Source organism: Rhodotorula graminis (assembly GCF_001329695.1).
Source record: "Rhodotorula graminis WP1 unplaced genomic scaffold RHOBAscaffold_7, whole genome shotgun sequence".
In the NCBI taxonomy this organism is placed as follows: domain Eukaryota; kingdom Fungi; phylum Basidiomycota; class Microbotryomycetes; order Sporidiobolales; family Sporidiobolaceae; genus Rhodotorula; species Rhodotorula graminis.
The window spans coordinates 924,070-943,863 of record NW_017264934.1 but is presented as its reverse complement, the minus strand read 5'-3'; the positions used below and the strand labels follow the sequence as shown (position 1 = coordinate 943,863).

Here is a 19,794-nt window from a genome sequence, read left to right as displayed (position 1 = left end):
CCGCGAGAGTGTCTGTGAGCGAGAGCTGGTCGCGGCGACTTCGGTGGACTCGCGTCATCGTTCTCTTGCTCCTCCACAAGCAGTCCCTCCCCGTGCTGGAGGCCTGCGCACACGCTCGACAGCCTACATGCCGCCACCCCTGTACCCTACCCTCCAACGCGTGTCGCTCCTCGCCGGCGCGACCACCTTTGCCTCAACCGCGTCGGCCGCAACCTCGACCGCCCTTCCAGTCGCGCCGCTCGTGCCCCTGAGCACCGGCTTGTGGGCCGACGCCGGGCCTACGCCGCCAAGGGCACTTTCTGCGGGCTCCACCGCGCCCAGGAGAGCCCTCAAGCGGCGACGGACCGGCGAGGACGGCGCGAGCGAGGTCAGGCGGGACCAGACGAGCGTCAAGGCCGTCCGGGCCGCAGCGGGCGCGCAGCGAGCTCGTTCGAAGGCGTCGGCCGGCGGCCTTGCGTGCGCGCCGCCGCCGCGAGCAACGGCGCTGCCGTTCCTCCTCGACGACCGCCTCCCCAACCACCCACGTTCGACCTCCTCTTCGCCCTCGCCGCCTCTTTCCCGCCCGAGCGCGTCGCGGCGAGCGAGTAGCTTCTACTTGGCGAGGTCTGACGGCGGCGCGCCCGGCGCGAGAGCGTTCTCGACGACCCGCACCATCCGCCAGTCGGTCGTCGTCGGCGAGCAACCCGCAGCAGCACCCGCCTCTCCCGCCTACTCGAACTCGCCGCCGTCTTCACCTCCTCCTTCTTCATCTACCGCACCCTCCGCGAGCGCGTCGACGTCCGCCCAGGCCGTGCCGCAGCCGGCCGCGCCCGCCCCGAGCGAGAAGGTCGGTGCGCCAGAAGGACGGCGCGCGAGACCGCCACAGCCCGGCCCACCTCGTCCCGCGAGCCCGTATGGCGAGATCAACGCGCTCGTGCGACACCCGACCCTGTACGAGCCGCTCCTCAAGCCTCGCTTCCCTATCGTGCTCTGCCACGGTCCGTCCCGCCCTCTCTCTCTCTCTCTCTCTCTCGCCGCCCTATCTCGTTCCTGGATCTGACGAGCCGACCTTCTCGCAGGCCTGTACGGCTTCGACGTGCGCGGGCCGGGCTTCTTCCGCCTGCACTACTGGGGCGACCTCCTCAGAATCCTGCGTGGCAAGATCGGCGCCGAGGTCTACGTCACGGCGGTCCCAGGGTGCGCTCGCTCGCTCCCGTTCATCTCGACAAAGGGCGAGTACTGATAAGGCTTCCCTCTCGCAGGACGGGCTCGGTCAAGAAGCGGGCGCACGTGCTCCACCAGTCGCTCGAGGAGACGCGCGAGCTCCTCAACCGCGACATCAACTTTGTCGCACACTCGATGGTTCGTCTCGCTCTCTCTCTGTGTCTCTCACACGGCGTAGCGAGCGTCTTCTGACCCCTTTTGCCCACTCGCAGGGCGGCCTCGACGCTCGGTACCTCATCTCGAACATCCGCCCGACCCTGTACCACCCCAAGTCGCTCACGACGCTGTGCACGCCGCATCGCGGGTCCGAGTTCATGTCGTGGTGTCGCGCCAACATCGGCATCGGCACCGAGTACGAGGGCAACGAGGCGCTCAACCTGCGCCCGTCCGTCTCGGCGTCGCTCGACGAGCCCGACGACACGTCGATCCCGCTCCCGTACTCGCTCAAGGCGCCCATCCTGTCGCGCGAGCAGGTCCTCGCCGCAAAGAAAGCGGCCGAGAAGGCCAAGGAGAGCGACGCCAAGGCCGACAGGGCCGACAAGAAGGAGTCGTCGATCCACCTCCCGGGCCTTCCGTTCAACCTGTCGGCGAGCGTGACGGGCTACCTCCTCAACCTCCTCGACTCGCCCGCCTACGCCAACCTCGCGCCCTCGTTCCTGCGCGACGTGTTCAACCCGTCGACGCCCGACGACCCGGCCGTCAAGTACTACTCGATCGCGGCGCGCGCCGAAAAGGTGCCCATCTGGCACCCGCTGTGGCTCCCCAAGCTCGTCCTCGACGGCGCCGAGCGCGCTCGCGTCGACTCGGGCTGCGCCGCTCCTCCCGAGTGGCGCGGCAACGACGGCCTCGTCAGCATCGAGTCGGCGCGGTGGGGCGAGTTCCTCGGCACGTTCGACGCGTGCGATCACTGGGAGATGCGGGGCTCGAGCGGGCTCAGCTCGGCCGAGGCGAGCAAGGCGGCCGTCGAGCAGGTGACGCGGCGCGAGATCCGCGACACGCGCGAGCCGCACGTCGGCGAGCGCGCCGAGAAGGTCGACGGCTCGCCCGGCGCGAGCGAGGGCGCGCAGGAGGAGGCGCAGGCGGCCAAGGAGCGCAAGGACAAGGACAAGGGGTGGCAGTGGCAGGACGTGTACGCGCTCGTCGGCAAGCTCGTCGGCGCGGGCAACGGCAACGGCGGCGGCGACAAGAAGAAGGCGCTCGAAAAGGGCTCGTCGACCTCGGCATCTGCGCTCGCCGCACCGCCTGTCTCGCCGTCGACCCCGTCGTCGAAGGAGGACGAGCAGGCGCACAAGCCCGACGACGACAAGGTCCGCAAGGGCGCGCCTAACGACGCCGAGGGCCTCGCGTCGGCCGCATCGTGGATCATCCGCCAGCTCCCCGGCACCTCATCCAGCCCGTCGTCGTCGTCGTCGTCGTCGTCGTCTTCGATCGCGACCACGTCGAGCAAGGCGGCCGACTCTGCGGCATCGGCCCTCTCGGCCGTCTCGTCCTCGGTCTCGTCGGCCGTCTCGTCAACCGTCACCTCGGCCGCCAACAACGTCGTCGACAACCTTGCGCACAACGCGACCGCGAGGCTCATGTACGGCGCCCCGGGCCTCTCGTCCTCGGCCTCGTCGTCGTCGGCGTCGGGCAATGCGCCGGTCGGACGGCCGGCTAAGCCGGACAAGTTCGACCTCGAGCGCATGTGCGTCGCCCTGTGCCGCAAGCTGCACAACGACGGGTTCTGAGGAGGGGCGGTGGGGCGGGCTTAGACGTTGTAGAGCAGTGCGCGAGGGAGAAGTAGCAGATCGTCGGGTTTCCGTCCTCCTCGTCGCCCCTGCTCTTTCCCTTCCGTCAGGGTCCGTTCCGCTGTGTCCGTCGTCCATTGCTGCCATCTTGCGAGCCACCGACGCGCATTCGGCTGGGCTCGTACGCTCTCGGAGACGACGGCGAGCGCGCGGACCGCTCTACTCGGCCGGAAGGGCAACGGCCGCCGGGCCTGGAGCGATCGACCGGTAGATCCCCGCGTGGTTTAGCGGCGTCAAATTCGCGAGCCCCTCGCCGCTGCGCAACTGGCGCTGCCCCTCGCCCCCTTCTTCTCTTGCTCTCGCTCTCTCGCCTCTCGCTCCTCCCTCGCCTGTCGACTCGCGTCGGCTCTCGCCCTCGCACGCATCGCCCCCTCGCTCACACCACACGCCGCCTCGTCCCTTCGCCACCTCGACCGGCTCGCTGCCCTCTTTCGGCCGCCCGCTCGAGCTCCGACTCCGAGGGCAACACGAACCCGCTTAGCGCCGCATCGTCGCCAAGCCGGGCACACGCCTTTCCGACCACCTGTCGACGCGCAATATGTCTGCAGAGCCTGCAGCAACCAAGCGCACGAAAGTGTGGCTCGACTGCGACCCAGGGCGAGACGACCTCGTCGCCATCCTCCTCGCGCTTCACCTTCCCTCTCTCGAGCTCCTCGGCCTTTCTTCGGTGCGCCCCGCTCGTCGAGCCTTCTCTCGTGCGCCTGTATTGACGTCTTGCGTCCCTCAGGTCCACGGCAACGCGACGATCGAGCACATGAGTGCGTCCTTCTCCCGCCTCCTCGCGCTCGTTCCTGCACCGACGAAGCTCACTAACTCGTCTTCCCTCCCTCGCAGCCTACAACGCCGTGCGAGTACTGTGCTCCTTCGCCACGCCCGAGCAGATCGCGTCCACCCCGGTCCACAAGGGGGCCGAGCGCCCGCTCCTCGTTCGGCCCAAGGAGGGCGCGTCCGTGCACGGCGTCGACGGGCTCGGCGGCGTCGAAGGTCTGCTCGACATGTCGTACGTCCACCTTTCACCTTTGCCGAGTCTGAAGTACGGCGGACTGACTCGTCGAGCGTGCGCAGCGATCCGACCGTCGCCGCAAAGCAAGCCGAGGCGCTCAAGGGCAACGCGATTCTCGGTCTCGCCGACGCCTGTCGGGGTCTTCAAGACGGCGAGCAGATGACCCTGATCGCGACGGGCTCCCTGACCAACGTCGCCCTGTTCGCCCAAGTGTTTCCCGACCTGCTCGTCGACAAGGTCGCCCGCATCGTCGCGATGGCGGGAGCAGAGGGCCGCGGCAACAAGAGCCCAGTCGCCGAGTCGAACGTCTACTGCGACCCTCATGCAGCATCCATCGTCTTTGACGCCCCGGTACCCGTCATCCTTTGTGTGCGTGACGGCCTTCTCAAGCCTCTTTCCGCCTCGCCGCGCACTGACCTCCCCATCTCCCTCCCTGTCTGCGCGCAGCCTCTCAACCTTACACACACGGCCCTCTTTACGCCCACGATCCATCGCCAGCTCCTCGAGGGCCTCCCCTCGCACTTTCCCCCGACCCCACCCCTCACGCCGACCAACGGCAACTCGACTCTCCCTCGCGCCCTGACGCCGCTGCGGCACACCTTGTCGACCAACCTCGCCTTCTTTGCCGAGGCGTACAAGGCCAAGTACGGCATGGAGGGTCCGCCGCTGCACGACGCGCTCGCGGTCGCGTTTGTGTCGCACCCCGAGCTGTTCAAGGGTGCGTCCGCTTCTCGCCTTCTCCTCTTTCCCCCTGCCACGTCCCCCTTGCGCGCACCATCTTGACGAGGTGTACCCGACCCGTCGCAGGCAAGCGGTACCGCGTCGACGTCGAGCTGTCCGGGACGCACTCGCTCGGGGCGACTGTCGTCGACCTGTGGGAGGTGCGTCTGCGACTCTCCCTCGCCCCCTCTCTCCCTCTCAGACCTCGGACTGACTCTCGTCACGTCCCTCGGCGCTCTCTCGCAGTACCAGAAGGCGTCGCTCGACCCGGACGAGTCGAACTGGGGCCGCAACGGCAAGAACGTCTTGATCCTCGAGTCGGTCGACGCAGCGGCGTTCTGGCGCGACGTCTTTCTCGAGACGGTCCGAGTCGCCGACGCGGTGGCGCCGGTCAACGCTGCGCGGCGGGAGAAGCAGATGCGGGGCGGGACGGGCGAGGAGCGACGACGAGCGGACGAGGCCTGAGCGGGGCGAGCATCTCGCTCGAGTCGACGAGGACGGACACTATTACTGCATGCAACACTAGACACATCTGTACGACAAAGTGACTGAAAAGAAAGAGAGATAGAGAGGACGAGAGAGACCGAGAAAAGGCTTTCGCCGACGCCGCCGAGAACCCTCACAGCGCCGCCACCTCGACCTTGACCGCCGCGCCTCGCACCCGATTGACCCACATCGGGTACTGAGCGCACGCCCTGACGGCAAACCTGTCGCCGGCCCTCGCGGCGGCGAGCACGCTCTCGACCTCGTCGGCGCCGCAGCTCGCCGGCGTCGGCGGGTCGCACTCGTGTCCGGGCGCGGCAGGCGGCCAGCGCGACAGGACGGTCGTGAAGGGGACGAAGGACGGGGTCGAGTGGAGGTTCGAGTGGATGCGGACGGCGAGGACGGGCGCGAGCGAGAGGCCCGAGAGGAGGACGACGAGGTCGCGATCGTCTGGGGCCGGGTCGTGCGGCGGCGAGCGCTCGCGAAGAGGAGGAGAGGCGGTGGGAGAGGTCGTGGAAGGGGAGGCAGGGGGAGGGACGGGCCGCAGGAGGACGAGCTCGAACCAGGACGACGAGGCCTCGCGGGTCCCGTGGTGCTGAGGGAACGACGAGTAGCCTGCAGGGTGGCGAGAATGTCAGTCTCGTGACGAGAGAGAGTGTGACGAGAGAAAGGGACGCACCTTGATCCCGGGAATCGGTCCAGACGGACACGCGCCGAACGAGCTGCTCGGGTGCGCCCTCGATGAGCGGCAAGGGCGGCGAGACGACGCAGGTGCGTGCCGTCCTGCGGCCTTGCGGGCCCGCCGAGACGGTGACGTCGCCCGTCCAGGCTTGAGCGTACGCCGGCCACAGCTCGCTGTCGCGGCGCGCAGGAAGAGGCGTGAGCGTCGATTCGAGGAGAGACAGAGTCGGAGCAGGGGCAAGGAGGGGAGGATGCGACGCACGCGGCTTCGACGACGGCGAGGGCAAGCTCGGTCGGGATGCGCTGCGAGAGGATGTCGAGGACGTCGAGGACGTCGGCGTGGTCGAGCGACGAGTCGGTGCGGCGTGGGCTAGCGGACGAATCGGTCGAGGCTGGGGCGGTGGCCCAGGTGGCTGCGCTGACGACGGCGTCGCCGACCGACGAGACTGCGCTGCCCATGTCGCGGCGCTCGAGCTGGTGGCTGCGCTCGACGAGGTGGGGCGGACGAGGTCGACTCGCACGAGGCAGCGAGGACAGCGGCGAGGTGTGTGACGAGTGGGTGCTGAGAAGCAGAGACACGAGCCGCAAGTCCACGCAGCAAGTGTGGCGTAGAGAGCGAGGCGAGGGACGACGGTCCGGCGTGGCTGCAGGACGAGGCGACAGCGGCCGCTCCTCCTTTCCTCCTCGGACCCAACTCCCGCTTGCCAGGTGAGCCTACTGCTGCATCCCGGCACCACTCGCCACACCGCGCCACCACCCGCCCTCCCGCCCCCTGTCTCCTGCCCCCCGACCTGTCGCCCTCGCCTCGTCCACCCCCGGGGCAAACTCGGCGCACCCACTCGACAACTCGACACGCCACACCTGCGCCCTCTCGATGCCGCACGTCCACTCGCACACCGTCCTGCACCATGCCGCCGCCGCGGCAGCACCTGGCGAGGCCGCGCGAGCGTGCGACGAGCGTCGGCGAGCGCGAGCCGGTGCGCAGGGACGGCCTCGCCGCACGGCTACGCTCGCAAGGGCCTCGCTCGAGGGCGCGCGCGCGAGCCAGGGCCGTGTCTTGCGGTTGGAACGATCGGGCGGGCATCCACGCGGGCGAGCGAGCGTCCGGTTGCCGCGTCCTTGAGCTCGCTCGTCGTCGCCGCGTCGAGGAGCAACGCGACCTTGCCCAGCCGTCGCCCAGAGCACACAGCTGACCTCGTTTGCCCTCCCTCTATCCCTTCCTCGGCCCTTCGACCCGCACACAGGACTCGAGCACGGTGCGTGACCGCCTCCCTCGCCTCCTCCCCTCTCGTCTCCTCGACCCGACCCGCTCACTCGTCGCCTACCCTCTCGCAGATGGTCAACGTTCCCAAGACCCGCCGTACCTACTGCAAGGGCAAGCAGTGCCGCAAGCACACCCCGCACAAGGTCACCCAGTACAAGACTGGCAAGGCGTCGCTCTTCGCTCAGGGCAAGCGTCGTTACGACAGGAAGCAGTCCGGTCCGTCCCTCGTCTCTCTCTCTGTCGGTACAGAGCGAGCGACACTGACCCTTGCTCCCCCCAACTCGCACAGGCTACGGTGGTCAGACCAAGCCGGTCTTCCACAAGAAGGCCAAGACGACCAAGAAGGTCGTCCTCCGCCTCGAGTGCACGGTCTGCAAGTACAAGATGCAGATGTCGCTCAAGCGCTGCAAGCACTTCGAGCTCGGTGGTGACAAGTGCGTCCTCTCTCCCTCGCCCGTCTCGCGCGCGATCGAGATGGCGGTCCCCCTCCCCTCGCGAGGTGCAGCGCTCACCATGCCTCTCCTCTCCCTCCCCGCCCATCTCGACCTATCACTGCCTCGCCCTTGTCACCGCCTTCGACCTACCTTGCCGTATCGCGCCGCCCCTCGCCTCGTCCTCGCCCCCACCCACGTCGTCTCGCCCTCGCCGACCTACGCTCGCCCTGCATCTTCCCCCCGCCCCCGCTCGCCTGCGCCATCACGCCCAACCCGCCGCCCTGCGCCCCGTCCGCCCTCTCGCCCGCACCTCTCGCCCTCGCCGCCCTCGCCCTCGTCGCCCCTCGCCGCCGCGCCGTCTCGCTCTCGCCCGCGGTGCCGACCCACAGGAAGCAGAAGGGCCAGGCCCTCCAGTTCTAGATTGTCATGCCGCGGTAATGATGGTCGTCTGGCAATCGGAGGTTGCGTTTCCCCTGTGCACGAGGTCGGGCCGCTTGCGAGAGAGAGGGAAAGGATCCCGTGCGAGCGCGAGAGCAAGCTCGCTCCCTGCGCGTTCCTGCTCTCCTGCCACGGCTGTGCGAGAGAGTGCGCCTCGAGCTGCACGGACTGAGCTGCGCACCAAGGGTTGAGCGAGATCCGGGGAGGCGCGGCGGGTCGAGCTCGCGGACGAGGTTGATCTCGCTCGCCGTCGTCGCATGCTCGCACGAGCAGCTCGCTCTCTCGTAGCTCGTTCAACTCGCCTCCCACCCCGACACGCCCAACCGGCCATGTCTGCGCACGCCCCGGCCAAGCGCGCCCTGTCGACCTCGCCTCCCCCTCCTCCGCCTCCTCAACCTCCCGCATCCGCTCAAGCAGCCGCCGACCACCCAGACTCGAAGCGCGTCAAGCTCACCGTCGAGGACCCCGTCTCGGTCCCGCCCGTCCTCGTCGAGGCGCCCGCCCAAGCCGCCGACGACACGACCACCGCCGACGCACCTCCCCGCCCGCGCAAGTTGACCCACCAGCACCCGAAGCAGCCGCGCAAACCCCGCCAGCGCAAGGGCAAGCCGCCAAAGCCCGGCGGTGCCGAGGAGGCCGGCGCGTTCGACGTCGTCGCCCTCCTCGGCGAGGACCGCGTCGCAGAGTTGACCCGGCTCCAGCACGACGAGGCGAGGGACTGGGTCGCAGAGGCCGAGCGCGAGTGGGGCCAGGGTGCCCAGGGCAAGGACCTCGACGTGCAGGTCGTCGGCTGGAACGATCACGGTGCGCCCCTGCTCTCTCTCGCCGTAACACGAGGACCAAGCGCTCACTCGACTCTCCCTTCTCGCAGGCGACGGTCTCGCGCTCCTCACGCCCGAAGGCTCCGACAAGCCGACCCGACTCGTCCAGATCCCGTTCGCGCTCGAGGGCGAGCGCGTCCGCATCCACGTCCACCGCCACGAGCCCGACTACTTCATGTCGCACGCCGACCTCGTCGACATCCTCGAGCCGAGCCCGCGCCGCATGGCCGACGTCCACGAGCTGCCCGACCGCCTCTTTGTCGGCGACGCCAAGGCCAAGCTCGATGCCGTCCGCGCCAAGTTCGGCAATCGCGTCCAGTGCCAGTACTTTGGCGAGTGTTCCGGGTGCCAGGTGCGCCCTCGCTTTCGACCTTCTCAAACTCGAACCTCACCCAGTCGACTGACTCTTGTCCCTCTCTCGCCGCCTTTCGCCGCACAGTACCAGCCCCTGGCGTACGACGAGCAGCTCGAGATGAAGCGCGAGGTCGTCCGTCGCGCGTTCGCCAACTTCTCCGGCCTCGACCCTTCCCTCGTCCCCGCCATCGGCCCGACCCTGCCCTCGCCTCTCGAGTACGGCTACCGCACAAAGCTCACGCCGCACTTTCAAGTCCCGCCGTCCAAGAACCCGAACCGCAACCGCCGCAAGCCCAAGGCCGGCGCCGACGGCGAGGCCGCCGCTCAAGAGCCCGACAAGGACAAGGAGTGGGAGATCACGATCGGGTTCGAGCAAAAAGGCCGCAAGCGCATCGTCGACATCGAGGAGTGCGTCATAGCGACGAGCGTCATCAACCGGGCCATGGTCGACGAGCGCGCCAAGGTCAAGCGTGACATCTCGGCCTACAAGCGCGGCGCGACCATCCTCCTGCGCGACTCGCTCCCGCCGCGCCCCGAGGGCGCCGCCGAGGTGCGCCCGAGCTGCTACACGGCGCCGTCGACCGAGGAGCACATCTGCGTCACGGACCACCACGAGACGGTCCGCGAGCAGGTGGGAGACGTCGAGTTTGTGCGTCCGAGCGCCTTCTCTTTCTCACTCTCGTTCTCTCAAGAAGAGCCTGTCACTGACTCGTCGTCTCGTCCTTGCGCCCGCCGCGACAGCTTCAGAAGGCGGGCTCGTTCTTCCAGGTGCGTCCTCTCGCCCTCCTTGAGAATCTTCTCGCCTCGTCCCTCATTTACTGACTCCCTCTCCCCCCTCGTTCCCTTTCTCACTCGCGCAGAACAACGCCTCGATCCTGCCCTCGCTCATGGACGCCGTCAAGTCCGCCATCGGGCCCAAGTCGACCGACCCGTCGGCCCCGAAGCGGTACCTCGTCGACGCCTACTGCGGCTCGGGCCTGTTCGCCATCTCGCTCGCCGACCTGTTTGACAAGGTCGAGGGCATCGAGATCGACAAGGCGAGCATCGTGTGGGCCAAGAAGAACGCCGCGTACAACCACGGCGAGGGCCGGGGCGAGGTCGGGTTCCGCGACGGCAAGGCCGAGGACATCTTTGGCGTGCGTCGTCGCTCTCTCTCGCTCTCTCTTCTTGTCGAGCGCGTTCCTGACTCTTTCTCTTGCACGCACCACCGCGCAGTCGATCGAGTTCCCGCGCGACCAGACGACCGTCCTGATCGACCCGCCGCGCAAAGGCTGCGACGACGCCTTCCTGCGCCAGCTGCTCAACCTCAAGCCGGCCACCATCATCTACGTGTCGTGCAACGTGCGCTCCCAGGCGCGCGACATTGGCTGGCTCGTCAAAAACTCGCACAAGGACGAGGGCTCGAGCGACAAGGGGTACCGGATCGAGAGCCTCAGGGCCGCCGACCTCTTTGCGCAGACGCACCATGCCGAGGGCGTCGCCATCTTGCGCAGGGACGTGTAGTAGCCGGCTCGAGCGCTGCATTGCATCTGGCCCGACGAACCAGAGCCTGAGCGAGAGCGAGAGCAAGCGCGAGAGATTGAGCAGGTCCGTGCGCACGCTCTCGCCGCCGTCTCTTCTTTTCGCTCGGCTACACGTCGATAGATGTGGCCGAAAGACGAACCTCGAGAGCGTGCTCAGTCGTGCTCGCGAGGCTCGCCTCTGAGCGGGCTCCAGTCGTAGCGCAAGGCGGAGCGAGCCTTCGACGACCGCATTTCGTCCGGCACGTCGAGCGAGAGAGCCTTGGGGACGGCGAGCGGGTTGAAGGCGACCTTCTGCACAGCCTGCACTCGCTCAATTGAGCGAGACGAGGTGCGTCGAGGGAGGAAACCGGTGGGAGACGCTCTTCCTCGTTCCTCGGCTGCGTCGCCTCGCCAAGCTGCGACAACCACGACGCTCTCGGGCCTCGAACACGCTCTCTGAACAATATGGAGAAATCTATGTGACACGCTGCTCGTCGGCCGACCCTCGCTCGACCCGCTCGACCTTGCCCGACCGCCCGCTCGCCTCCTCACGCATTCGGCGCATCGACGCCGCCCTCCTTCTCGTGCTTGGCCGCCTCGAGCTCCTGCAGCACCTGGCTCCTGCCGCCCTCGACGCTCGCGATGCCGGCGGGCGCAGCTGCGGCCGCGGGCGACTCGGGCGCCGTCGTCTGCGCGTCGCGCGTCGCGCGCAGCTTGGCGTCGTACGACGCCTTCCAGGCGCGCATGGCGGTTTCGGACCTGCGTGTCGGGGAAGGGCGAGGGAGAGCGGGGGAGGGAGGAAGAGGCGGGAGTAGGGAGAGATTCAGTGGCTGCGCGAGGGGCTCGTGCGCGATGCTGCGAGGAAGACCACGCACGGGACGGTACCCTTGGCCGCCAGCTCTGCGAGACGAGTTGAAGGTCAGTTGCGCGATCGCCGCTTCGAGGCGCACGCTGCAGCCGCCTGAGCGACCGCGGCGAGAGACACAGGGAGAGCGAGACGGACCGTTCCTCGCCATCGTCCGCCACCGCTCCGACTGCACCCGGTGCTGCTGCTCCCACTCGAGCAGGTAGTGATCTGCAGGTACAAAGAGTCAGGACGAGGTACGGCCGGGCGCGCGAGAGAGGGCCCAAGGAGAAGACGGACCGGCATGGGTGACCATCTGCGACGAGGGGCGAGGAAGTGGGGTCAGTCGGCTGCTCGTGGCGTCGTTGGGCAAGTCCGACGCACGCCAAAGATTGCGACCCAAGAGGCGAGGAACCTGTAGGGGTGGCAGCGAGTCAGCGCAGGTCCCCGAGTGCGGACCGAGGAGGAGAGGGAGAGGGAGGAAGAGGGGACGCACGTCTTGCCCGCCAGCGTCTGGCGCTGCACCCAAGGGAAGCTGCATGCCAAGGACTCAGTCATGGCCTCGGTGAGAGACAGGCAGAGAGTCGTTGCTCGGCGTACCGCCAGTTTGCGCTGCGAGGGAGGCGGTGCCAGAGGTCAGCTCCGGTCGCTCAGAAAGGAGAGGACGGGACAGGACAGGCGAGAGGCGACGCACAGTGCCATGAGGGTACCACCGACGAGTGCGCCCTGCGTGCACGATGCGACGAGAGGTCAGTGTTCGTCCTCGGGGTGGGCCGCTCGGCACAGCGAGGCGCCTCAGGCTCGTCTCGAGAGAGGTGGGGCGAGCGCGTGCGCACCTTGATGAAGCCCTCGCGTGCACCCATGACCTGGAGGCGGTCTGCATGCGGCGGGAGAGGGAGGCGAGGGTGAGCGACGACGTCGGAGGAGAGCGGGGAAGGAGTGGCAAGCGCACAGGCAATCTCCTCGTCTTCTGCGCCGTGGCGTGCTCGAGTGGCAGACATGGTGTGCGTAGCTATGTGCGGTGTGAGGACGAGAGAGCGAGGCCGTGAGATCCGCGGCGACGACAAGGTCAACCTCGCGCTCGCTGTTGCCGCCGAAGGGCCGAACCCGCCGCTTTTCTCTCTCGCGCGAGCGCACCCGGGCACAGTCGACAACAGCATTACACCGACGACGCGACTAACTAAGCAAAAAGAGACGTCGCGAGACAGGGTCCGTCCTCCTCCTCCTCGGCCGCCTCCTCGACTAGATGACGGCCCGCATGGCCGTGAAGCACCCGATCGCCTTGGGCTTCTCGAGCTCCTCGCCCGTCGACGGGTCGCGCCAGATGCCGTCCGTGTCGACCCGCCCGTACTGGTGCGTCGACTGGTTCGTGCGCAGCTGGTCCATCCAGTCGGCGACGAGCTGCGGGTTGTCGACCAGGATGTTGGCCTCCTGCGAGTGCCAGAACGACTGCGAGTCGAGGTTGCCGTTGCCGACGATCGCGCACTGCCCGTCGACCGACATGAACTTGATCTGCGAGTGAGCGCGGCGTGAGCGACCACGTCGTCGGACGCGAGAACGAGAACAGGCCGGCGACGCACGTGGCAGTTCCTCGACTTGTGGATGCTGTGTACGAGAGAGGCAACAGTGAGTACGACGCGGCGAGACCGAGAGGAGGAAAGAGGGACGCACGCGTTGAGAGGCCGGATCTGGTCCTTGCCTGCGAGAGGAAAGCGCGTGAGCGGCGACGACACCCAACAAGAGGCAGAGAGAGTGCGAGAGGGACGCACCCGTGTACCAGTAGACGTGCAGGTTGCCCTCCTTGCCGAGCTTGCGCAGCTGGCCGTACAGGCGAAACACGACCTCCTCGTTGGTGCCGCCCTGGAACGGGATGCTCTCGCCCTTGTCGTTGAAGCCGAGGCCGAGGAAGAGCGTGACCGGGATGCCCTTGCCGTCCTTGCCGCCGTGCGCGCACGCCTCGACGACTCCTCGCACGATCGGCGCCGCGTTGAGGGTCGGCGTTTGGCTGCAGGCGAGGTCGAGCGCGAGTCAGTGACGTCGACGGCGAGTCTAGGTGGCTCGAGAGGCACGAGGGGACGCACATGAAGACGTTCTTCTCGGCAAACTTGAGCGCGGCGAGCCATGCCGCCGCTTGCGGGCAGCGGATGTCGTTGTGGCCGGGCGAACCGTGCGGGCGCCGGTTGACGAGGCAGATCGCTGTGGCAGGGGGACGAGTCAGGTCGAGATCGTCGTCGTACGCTCAGGGAGAGGGGCGAGAGGTGACGCACGAGAAGGAGCATGGGCGCGGTGGAGCATGTGCGGCTTGAAGTCGTGGATGAGCTTCTCGTCGACGATGGCGGCGTCGATCTGGTTGATGGCGCCCGCGTTGAGCGCCTTGCTGAGCGCGCGCAGTCGTGCGCTCGACGCCGTGCCGTTCTTGGGCGTGCCCGAGGGCGAGGTCGGCAGGTCGGACGCGCCGTCGGGCGTGATCTTGGGCGGCGGCGCGTGCTTGAGCGTCGCGCCGGTCGGCTCGGGAGCATCGGGGTCGTTGAAGCCGGGAGGGTTGGGGTCGGACGTGGCAGAAGAGGCCGGGTGGAGGTCTGAGGGGGTCAAAGACGTGGTCAGTCAAAAAGGGGAACGAGCGTCGACGAGAGAGGACCGACCGACGCACCGTTGGTGTGTACAGCGAGCGCCGCCTGGTTGCCCTTGCTTCCTCCCTCGACACCGTTGCCCTCGCCGTTGACGACCGTCCTGTCCTCGCTCCGCTTCGACCGGCCGTCGAACCCACTGTCGGCCAAGCTCTCGCCGTTCTCGACGACGTGCGGCGGCGCCGCACCAACCGCCGGTGCCGCCGCCGCGTCCTCGCCGCCATGCGGGTGCCGCTGCCCCTCTCCCATGATGCTCGACATGCCGAGCGCGAGCCGCGCCTTCTCCTCGCGCGCCTTCTCGACGAGCTGGGCGACGAGCGCTGCAAACTTGCCCTCGCCGCCGTGCGCGTCGCCGCTCGTCCCGCCGGCGTGCGCCTGCGGGTGCCCGCTGAGCCCGTGGGCCGAGAACGGGCGCAGGCCCGGGCTGTGGGCGTGGCCGACGGCGCTCTCGCGGCGCCACCACTCGGGCGGCGCGAGCGAGGCCTGCTGCTCGCCCTTCTGCGCCTCGGCGGCTTGTCGGCTCAGGAGCATGCGGGCCGCCTTGGCCGCCTTGGCGACGTCGATGTTGGCGAGGTACGGGTTGGCGTCGGTGAAGGTGTAGGGGAACAGGTCGGGGTGCGAGGTCGGCGACGGCTCGGTGAGGCAGGGGAGGGTGGGCGACAGCGACTCGTCCCAGCTGATGAGCATGTTGTCGTAGAGCGAGTCGACGACAGGGCCCTCGAGGTGGACCATCATCTGTGGAGGAGCGCTAGGGTCAGTCTTGCTCGGAGTGAGGATGGGCGAGGGGGCGCACCTCGAGGTTGGGGCGGTCCTGGATATTGTTCGAGTTGAGGAGTGCGACCCTGCGGTCGACGACGAGCGACTTCTGGTGGAACGTGCCGAGGAGCGGACGGTGAAAGTTGATGACCTCGATCGACAGGTTCGGCACGTCCTTCGGGTGCGGCAGGCCGAGCGGCGCCCAGGTTTCCGGCTTGACCGACACGTGGTTGCTGCGTGACGAGTGTGTGAGTACGATGATGCGGCGAGGCAGGACGAGGGGACGGGAAAGACGGGACGCACTGCCACAGCTGCTGAACGGCGCCGCGGTCCCACATGACCTTGACGACGATGCGCTCGCCCTTGCGCTCTCCCACTCGCCGGTTGAGCTCAACGAGACCTTCTGCCACCTTCTTGACCGAGTCGGACGGCCTGCAGGAGAAGCCGGGGTCAGTGCGGGCGTCGACGGCCGGGTCTCGAGGCGGAAGACGCACTGCCAGTAGTCTGTGGGCGAAAGAGAGGAGGGTCAGTCCCTCGTCCATGGTCTGAAAAGGCGACGAGACGCACTCGTGACGAGGAAGACCTCCTTCTCGGCGAGGACGACTGCAGGAGGAACGAGGGGTCAGTCACGGCGCCGAGCGTCGACGAGGCTCCCGAGAGGCGAGCACTTGGACGTACTGCAGTCGTGGTAGTGCTGCATGATGTCGGGGATGGTCGAGACGACGCTGAGCGGGATGGTGCCCTGCGTGCCGATGAGGGACGGCGACACGTTGCCGGCGAGAGGGTCGCGCGTGAGGCACGTCAGGACGTCCGAGTACATCTACATGCGCCGGAGAGAAGGAGATGGTCAGAACTTTGCTCTGACGAGAGCCTCCTCGTGACCGGGACTGGCTCGGGGCGCACCTTGAGGAAGAGGTCGCTCGGCCTGTGGGGAAAGTTGCCTCGCGCCGCCGCCTCGTCCAACTCCTCGGGCGTCCATGCTCGGCCCTGCACCCGAAGGGAGGATGCTCGTCAGTCGACTGCGCACGAAAAGGGAGAGGCGGCCTCCGCCGAGAGCGGTCGACGCGTGGGGAGGGAGGTGGACGCACGTATTTGAGGTCGCGCTTGATGAAGAAGCGGCGGTAGGCACGCTGGGCAAAGTTGGGCTTGGGGAAGAGCCTCCTCGCCGCCTGGCCCGGTGCGACGCCGGCCTTCCACCGCAACTGTGAGCCCGCAGCACCGCCGCCGTCGTCGGCGCGCTCCTTCCCCTTTGCGCCCTCGGCGGCGCGCTTTGAGCGGGCGAGGGCGTGCGTGACAGTGCGGGTGCGGTCGTGCATGAGGTCGAGGGGCGGGAACGGCACAGGCTTGGCGAGGGCGAGGAGGGCGGCCGGCTCCCCCGTGGCCGTCCGCCGAGGCTGCGGAGGCGAGACGGCGGCGGTGCGGGTGCGGGTGCTGGTGCGCCGGCTTGTGCGGTGTGCGGCTCGGCAGCCATGTGCGGCAGCGGTCGGGCCTGGCTCGAGAGGTGGGTGGTCGAGAGAAGCCAGAGCCGAAGGCGGTGCACGCACGAAGGCCGAGCGAGGCGGAGGCACCTCGTCGTTGCGCCCGGTCTTGCGCGACTCGCTGCTCGCCAGACGGTGGCTGCAGCTGGACCAGACCGGCTGAACTTGCCCGGCGAGAGCGCGAGGCGCGCGACAGTGCTCTCTCGAGCGAACAGACGCTCGCACGGTCCCGTCCTCAGCTCGCGGCAAGGCTGCAATTACAGACGCTCGACGAGTCGATACCGATAGCTGTGCAGGAGGTAAAGAGTCTATGGGCGAGTCTGGGGGGAAGTACAGGGTGCGACGACAGGTGAACGGCGAGAGGGAGGGCGACCAGTCCAGCTGCACGGGCGACGCGAGGGTCAGTGGCTGTGATGCGGCTCAGGACACTTGAGAGAGAGGGTACACGCACAGAGAGAGACGAGCCACCGTGGCTAAGAGACGATAAGAAGGTTGTGAACTGCGGGACGGAGAGGAGGTTGGCGACACGCTCGTGGACGACACAGACCGAGAAGGAGGACGCACTCTCGGAGCACCACGTCTCGCCGATGTCGATGACGCCCATGCGGCCCATCTCGTCCTCGTTTGGGTCGTCGAGCGTCTTGACGCCGGCCTCCTCGACCGCCTCCTGCAACTCGATGATGGCCTCGAGCGACTCGGACTCGGACCCGATGAACGTGCCGAAGTGCACGCCTGTGGACCAAGTGTGTGTCAGTCGAGCGTAGAGGGAGTGGGAGAGGAGGAAGAGCGAGAGGGAGACGGGCGACTCACCGATCGTGTTGCGACTGCGGACGTCGAGGTGGATGTCGACAGCGTCGGCCGGCGAGCCGTGCAGCGCGCTCGAGATGTTCTCGTGATGCAACTGTACGGGTAGCCAGAGTCAGTGAGGCCCAGAGGCGTGAAGAAGGAGGAAGGGGAAAGAGGGACGCACTCGAAGGCCAATCGCGCTCACGAAGCCGAGGCTGCCGCCGCGCCAGATGGGCACGAACGAGACGTCGAACGGGCCGAACTTGAGGCCGATCTCGTCGAACGCCGGGCAGACCGGGTGCAGGCAGCGGCGGTGGCGGCGGTAGCCCGTGTCGCTGCAAGAGAAACGGCGTCGGGAAGGTCGAGAGAGTCAGTCCTCGGTCCCGGGCCCCACTCACGAGGGTGGAGAGAGGGAGCGCACCCGGCGTGGAAGATGGCGCCCTTGCGGATGACCCTCTTGCTCCATCGTCCCTCGTGAACCGCCCTGCCGACCTCCTCCTCGGCCCGCTTGGCCTTTGCCGCGCTCTCGCGCGCCCGCTCGTCGGCCGCGACCTTCTCCTCGTCGACCTCGTCCGCCTCGGGCGCAGGCGGCTCCGACACCTTGCCGAGCGCAGTCGGCTCGCCGGGCGAGCTCGTGCCGCTCGCGTGCCCGTCCGCCGCCGACGGGCTCGGCACGTCGAGCAGGCCCGACTCGCTGCCCGCCTCGCGAGCGTGCTGCCGCTCGCGCGCCATGCGCAAGCTGCTCGAGCGCGAGAGGGGCGGCGGCGCAGGCGGCGTCGACAGGCTGCCGCGCCGGTTCGGGAGCGCCGGCCGCTCGGCGCTCGACAGGCGGCGAGTGAGCGACTTGGAGAAGGACGACGAGCGCTGCAGGAGTTGCGACACCGAGCCGCGTCGGGACGGCGACGTGTCGACGCTGCGCGAGCCTCGGCGTTGCCGGGGCACCTGGAGCGGCGCGACCGGGACCGGGTCGGACGAGGTGGTCGCGGTGCTCGAGGTCGGCTGCAGCGACAGGTCGTTGCTCGAGCCGCCGGGCGTCGACAGCGGGGAGCTGCGCATAGACGGCGGCTCGAGTAGTGCGCGGCCGTCATGCGCGGGCGACGCCTTGAGGCCGTCGTCGTCGTCCTCCTCGACCGCAAAGTCGCCGTCCTCGGGCTCCTCGACCAGGACCGACTTGGCCATGGCGGCGATGACCTCGTCCGCGTCGGGCGCAGAGACGAACGAGGCGGTCGAGGCGGTCGTGATGGCCGAGTCGTTCGTCTCACCGCGGCCGAAGAAGGGCGCCGGGCTAGGCGCGTCCGACTCGAGGAGGTGCTCGACGACCCAGCCGCACCACAAAGTCGAGCCCTGGTCGGCGGGAGAGCGCCCTGTTGCACGATGAGAGTCAGATCTGACTGCCGCAGGCGAGTGGGGCCGGACAGGAGGACGAGAGGGGACGAACCCGAGTTGTGCTGAGCCGGCACGCACGTGAAGCGCACTCGCTCCTTCTCCCTCGGCGACTCGCTCCGCATAGACCGCGACCGCCCCTGTTGTCCGCTCAAGAAGTCCTCGTCGGGCGGTGTCGGTGCGGCGAGAGGAGGAGGAACGAGCCCAAAGTCGGACGGCGTGAGGTCGACGTCTTGCCACCAGTCGAGCTCGATGATCTGCGACAGGGGGACGCCGCTCGCGAAGAACCACTGCTTGTTGCCTGTCCTCGAGCGAGCAATGTCAGGGCCCGACGTCTCGCGCAGAGACAGGGAGGAGAGGAGGACGCACCGAGAGGAACGAGGAACTTGGCTCGGGGCCACTTGTCGAGGACCTGCTTGACGCTCCCGGCGTCCAGGTGATCGTAGCTGTGCCGGAAAGGAAGAGAGTCAGACTGGGTCGCTAGTTGGGGGTAAGGAGAATGAGGGGCGAGACGGACTGGTTGTGCGAGATCAAGACGGCGTCGACGCCGGGCAGGTCCTGCACCTCGCACGGCGCCGCGCGAAGCCGACCGGGGCCCGTGTAGCTCGTCGGCCCAGCTCGCTCGCTGAAGATCGGGTCGAACAGGAGCTTGAGCGTCGTGCCCTCGCCCTCGGCGTACCGGTCCTCCTGGTCGACGGCACCCTTGCCGCCGCCGCGCACCTTGGCCTCGTCCGCCTCGCCGTCGACGCTCCTGCGCCTCAGACCCGACAGCGGGTCCGGCGCGACGTCGAGCGGCAGCTGGACGTAGACGGACGCGTGGCCGAGCCAGGTCGAGCGCGCGAACCCGACCTTCTTGCCCGTGCCGTCGCCCTCGGCCTCCCGGCGCAGCTCGCGCACTTTGGCCCGCCCCCAGTCGCCCGGGTCGAGCACCTTGAGCTCGCGCGCCTTGGGGTGCTTGTTGAGGTGCAACTTGGGCCAGCCGAGCCAGGCGCCGCCGAACAGGAGCTCCGACGCGGTCGGGGCAGACGCGCTCGGCCACGGGTTGCGGTAGGTGACGGTGCCCGTGATTGGGTGGACGACGTGGTGCGAGGGGCGGTCGGGCGGCGACTCGGGTTCGAGCGGATGCGGCACCATCGTGAGGAGCCCGAGGTGGTCGGGAGCGCTGGTCGAGGGCGGTGCGAGAGGAGCGAGGTGGACCGGTCGGTAGACGGCACGGAGGCGCGAGACTCG

The 19,794-nt window shown here is 68.3% G+C and overlaps 7 protein-coding genes across 7 annotated transcripts; 4 read left to right on the top strand and 3 right to left on the bottom strand.

The window, feature by feature from the left end:
- Positions 1–889: 889 nt before the first annotated feature.
- On the top strand, positions 890–2,183 carry RHOBADRAFT_1499 (uncharacterized protein; the record flags this gene model as incomplete). Its single annotated transcript, XM_018412233.1, has 5 exons — positions 890–977; positions 1,059–1,176; positions 1,242–1,341; positions 1,416–1,676; positions 1,752–2,183. Coding segments are annotated over 5 exons (999 nt in total), but the record flags the coding sequence as incomplete, so codon positions are not given.
- Positions 2,184–3,528: 1,345 nt separating this feature from the next.
- RHOBADRAFT_36908 (uncharacterized protein) lies at positions 3,529–5,178 on the top strand (the record flags this gene model as incomplete). Its single annotated transcript, XM_018413395.1, has 7 exons — positions 3,529–3,657; positions 3,718–3,748; positions 3,825–3,990; positions 4,056–4,362; positions 4,441–4,711; positions 4,801–4,874; positions 4,960–5,178. The coding sequence occupies 7 exons, from the start codon at positions 3,529–3,531 to the stop codon at positions 5,176–5,178; spliced, it is 1,197 nt and encodes a 398-aa protein (XP_018270980.1).
- A 154-nt stretch (positions 5,179–5,332) lies between these two features.
- RHOBADRAFT_53855 (uncharacterized protein) lies at positions 5,333–6,336 on the bottom strand (the record flags this gene model as incomplete). Its single annotated transcript, XM_018417032.1, has 3 exons — positions 5,333–5,811; positions 5,876–6,051; positions 6,140–6,336. 3 exons carry the CDS (start codon positions 6,334–6,336, stop codon positions 5,333–5,335), a joined length of 852 nt encoding a protein of 283 aa, XP_018270979.1.
- An 876-nt stretch (positions 6,337–7,212) lies between these two features.
- Positions 7,213–7,995, top strand: RHOBADRAFT_31851 (60S ribosomal protein L44; the record flags this gene model as incomplete). The annotated part of the gene is made up of 3 exons (XM_018412999.1): positions 7,213–7,357; positions 7,431–7,575; positions 7,965–7,995. The coding sequence occupies 3 exons, from the start codon at positions 7,213–7,215 to the stop codon at positions 7,993–7,995; spliced, it is 321 nt and encodes a 106-aa protein (XP_018270978.1).
- A 951-nt stretch (positions 7,996–8,946) lies between these two features.
- On the top strand, positions 8,947–10,730 carry RHOBADRAFT_36907 (uncharacterized protein). Its single transcript, XM_018413394.1, has 5 exons — positions 8,947–9,186; positions 9,274–9,837; positions 9,930–9,956; positions 10,049–10,324; positions 10,404–10,730. Exons 1-5 carry the CDS (start codon positions 9,010–9,012, stop codon positions 10,689–10,691), a joined length of 1,332 nt encoding a protein of 443 aa, XP_018270977.1. The 5' UTR covers positions 8,947–9,009; the 3' UTR covers positions 10,692–10,730.
- A 422-nt stretch (positions 10,731–11,152) lies between these two features.
- Positions 11,153–12,584, bottom strand: RHOBADRAFT_65104 (uncharacterized protein). The gene is made up of 10 exons (XM_018418646.1): positions 12,487–12,584; positions 12,371–12,411; positions 12,229–12,260; positions 12,135–12,146; positions 12,024–12,069; positions 11,919–11,942; positions 11,835–11,850; positions 11,694–11,765; positions 11,566–11,590; positions 11,153–11,449 (listed from the first exon to the last, which is right to left on the bottom strand). Exons 1-10 carry the CDS (start codon positions 12,533–12,535, stop codon positions 11,239–11,241), a joined length of 528 nt encoding a protein of 175 aa, XP_018270976.1. The 5' UTR covers positions 12,536–12,584; the 3' UTR covers positions 11,153–11,238.
- Positions 12,585–12,776: 192 nt separating this feature from the next.
- On the bottom strand, positions 12,777–19,698 carry RHOBADRAFT_44445 (uncharacterized protein; the record flags this gene model as incomplete). Its single annotated transcript, XM_018414410.1, has 22 exons — positions 12,777–13,046; positions 13,115–13,139; positions 13,206–13,233; positions 13,304–13,539; positions 13,616–13,730; positions 13,802–14,113; positions 14,185–14,896; positions 14,955–15,150; positions 15,221–15,349; positions 15,412–15,421; positions 15,485–15,520; positions 15,596–15,737; positions 15,821–15,904; positions 16,006–16,311; positions 16,878–16,894; positions 16,960–17,127; positions 17,206–17,296; positions 17,366–17,516; positions 17,603–18,545; positions 18,620–18,865; positions 18,934–19,010; positions 19,082–19,698. The coding sequence occupies 22 exons, from the start codon at positions 19,696–19,698 to the stop codon at positions 12,777–12,779; spliced, it is 4,911 nt and encodes a 1,636-aa protein (XP_018270975.1).
- Positions 19,699–19,794: the final 96 nt, after the last annotated feature.

Bases quoted from the DNA above. Each gene is read 5' to 3' on its own strand.
- RHOBADRAFT_65104 (XM_018418646.1), bottom strand. From the start codon at position 12,535: ATGTCTGCCACTCGAGCACGCCACGGCGCAGAAGACGAGGAGATTGCC. The intron at 12,261-12,370 runs GTGCGCACGCGC...TCGTGCACGCAG, and splicing joins CACGCGAGGGCTTCATCAAG to GGCGCACTCGTCGGTGGTAC. The intron at 11,591-11,693 runs GTCCGTCTCGCT...CTCGTCTCGCAG, and splicing joins GCGGACGATGGCGAGGAACG to AGCTGGCGGCCAAGGGTACC.
- RHOBADRAFT_36907 (XM_018413394.1), top strand. From the start codon at position 9,010: ATGTCGCACGCCGACCTCGTCGACATCCTCGAGCCGAGCCCGCGCCGC. The intron at 9,957-10,048 runs GTGCGTCCTCTC...TCACTCGCGCAG, and splicing joins AGGCGGGCTCGTTCTTCCAG to AACAACGCCTCGATCCTGCC. The intron at 10,325-10,403 runs GTGCGTCGTCGC...ACCACCGCGCAG, and splicing joins AGGCCGAGGACATCTTTGGC to TCGATCGAGTTCCCGCGCGA.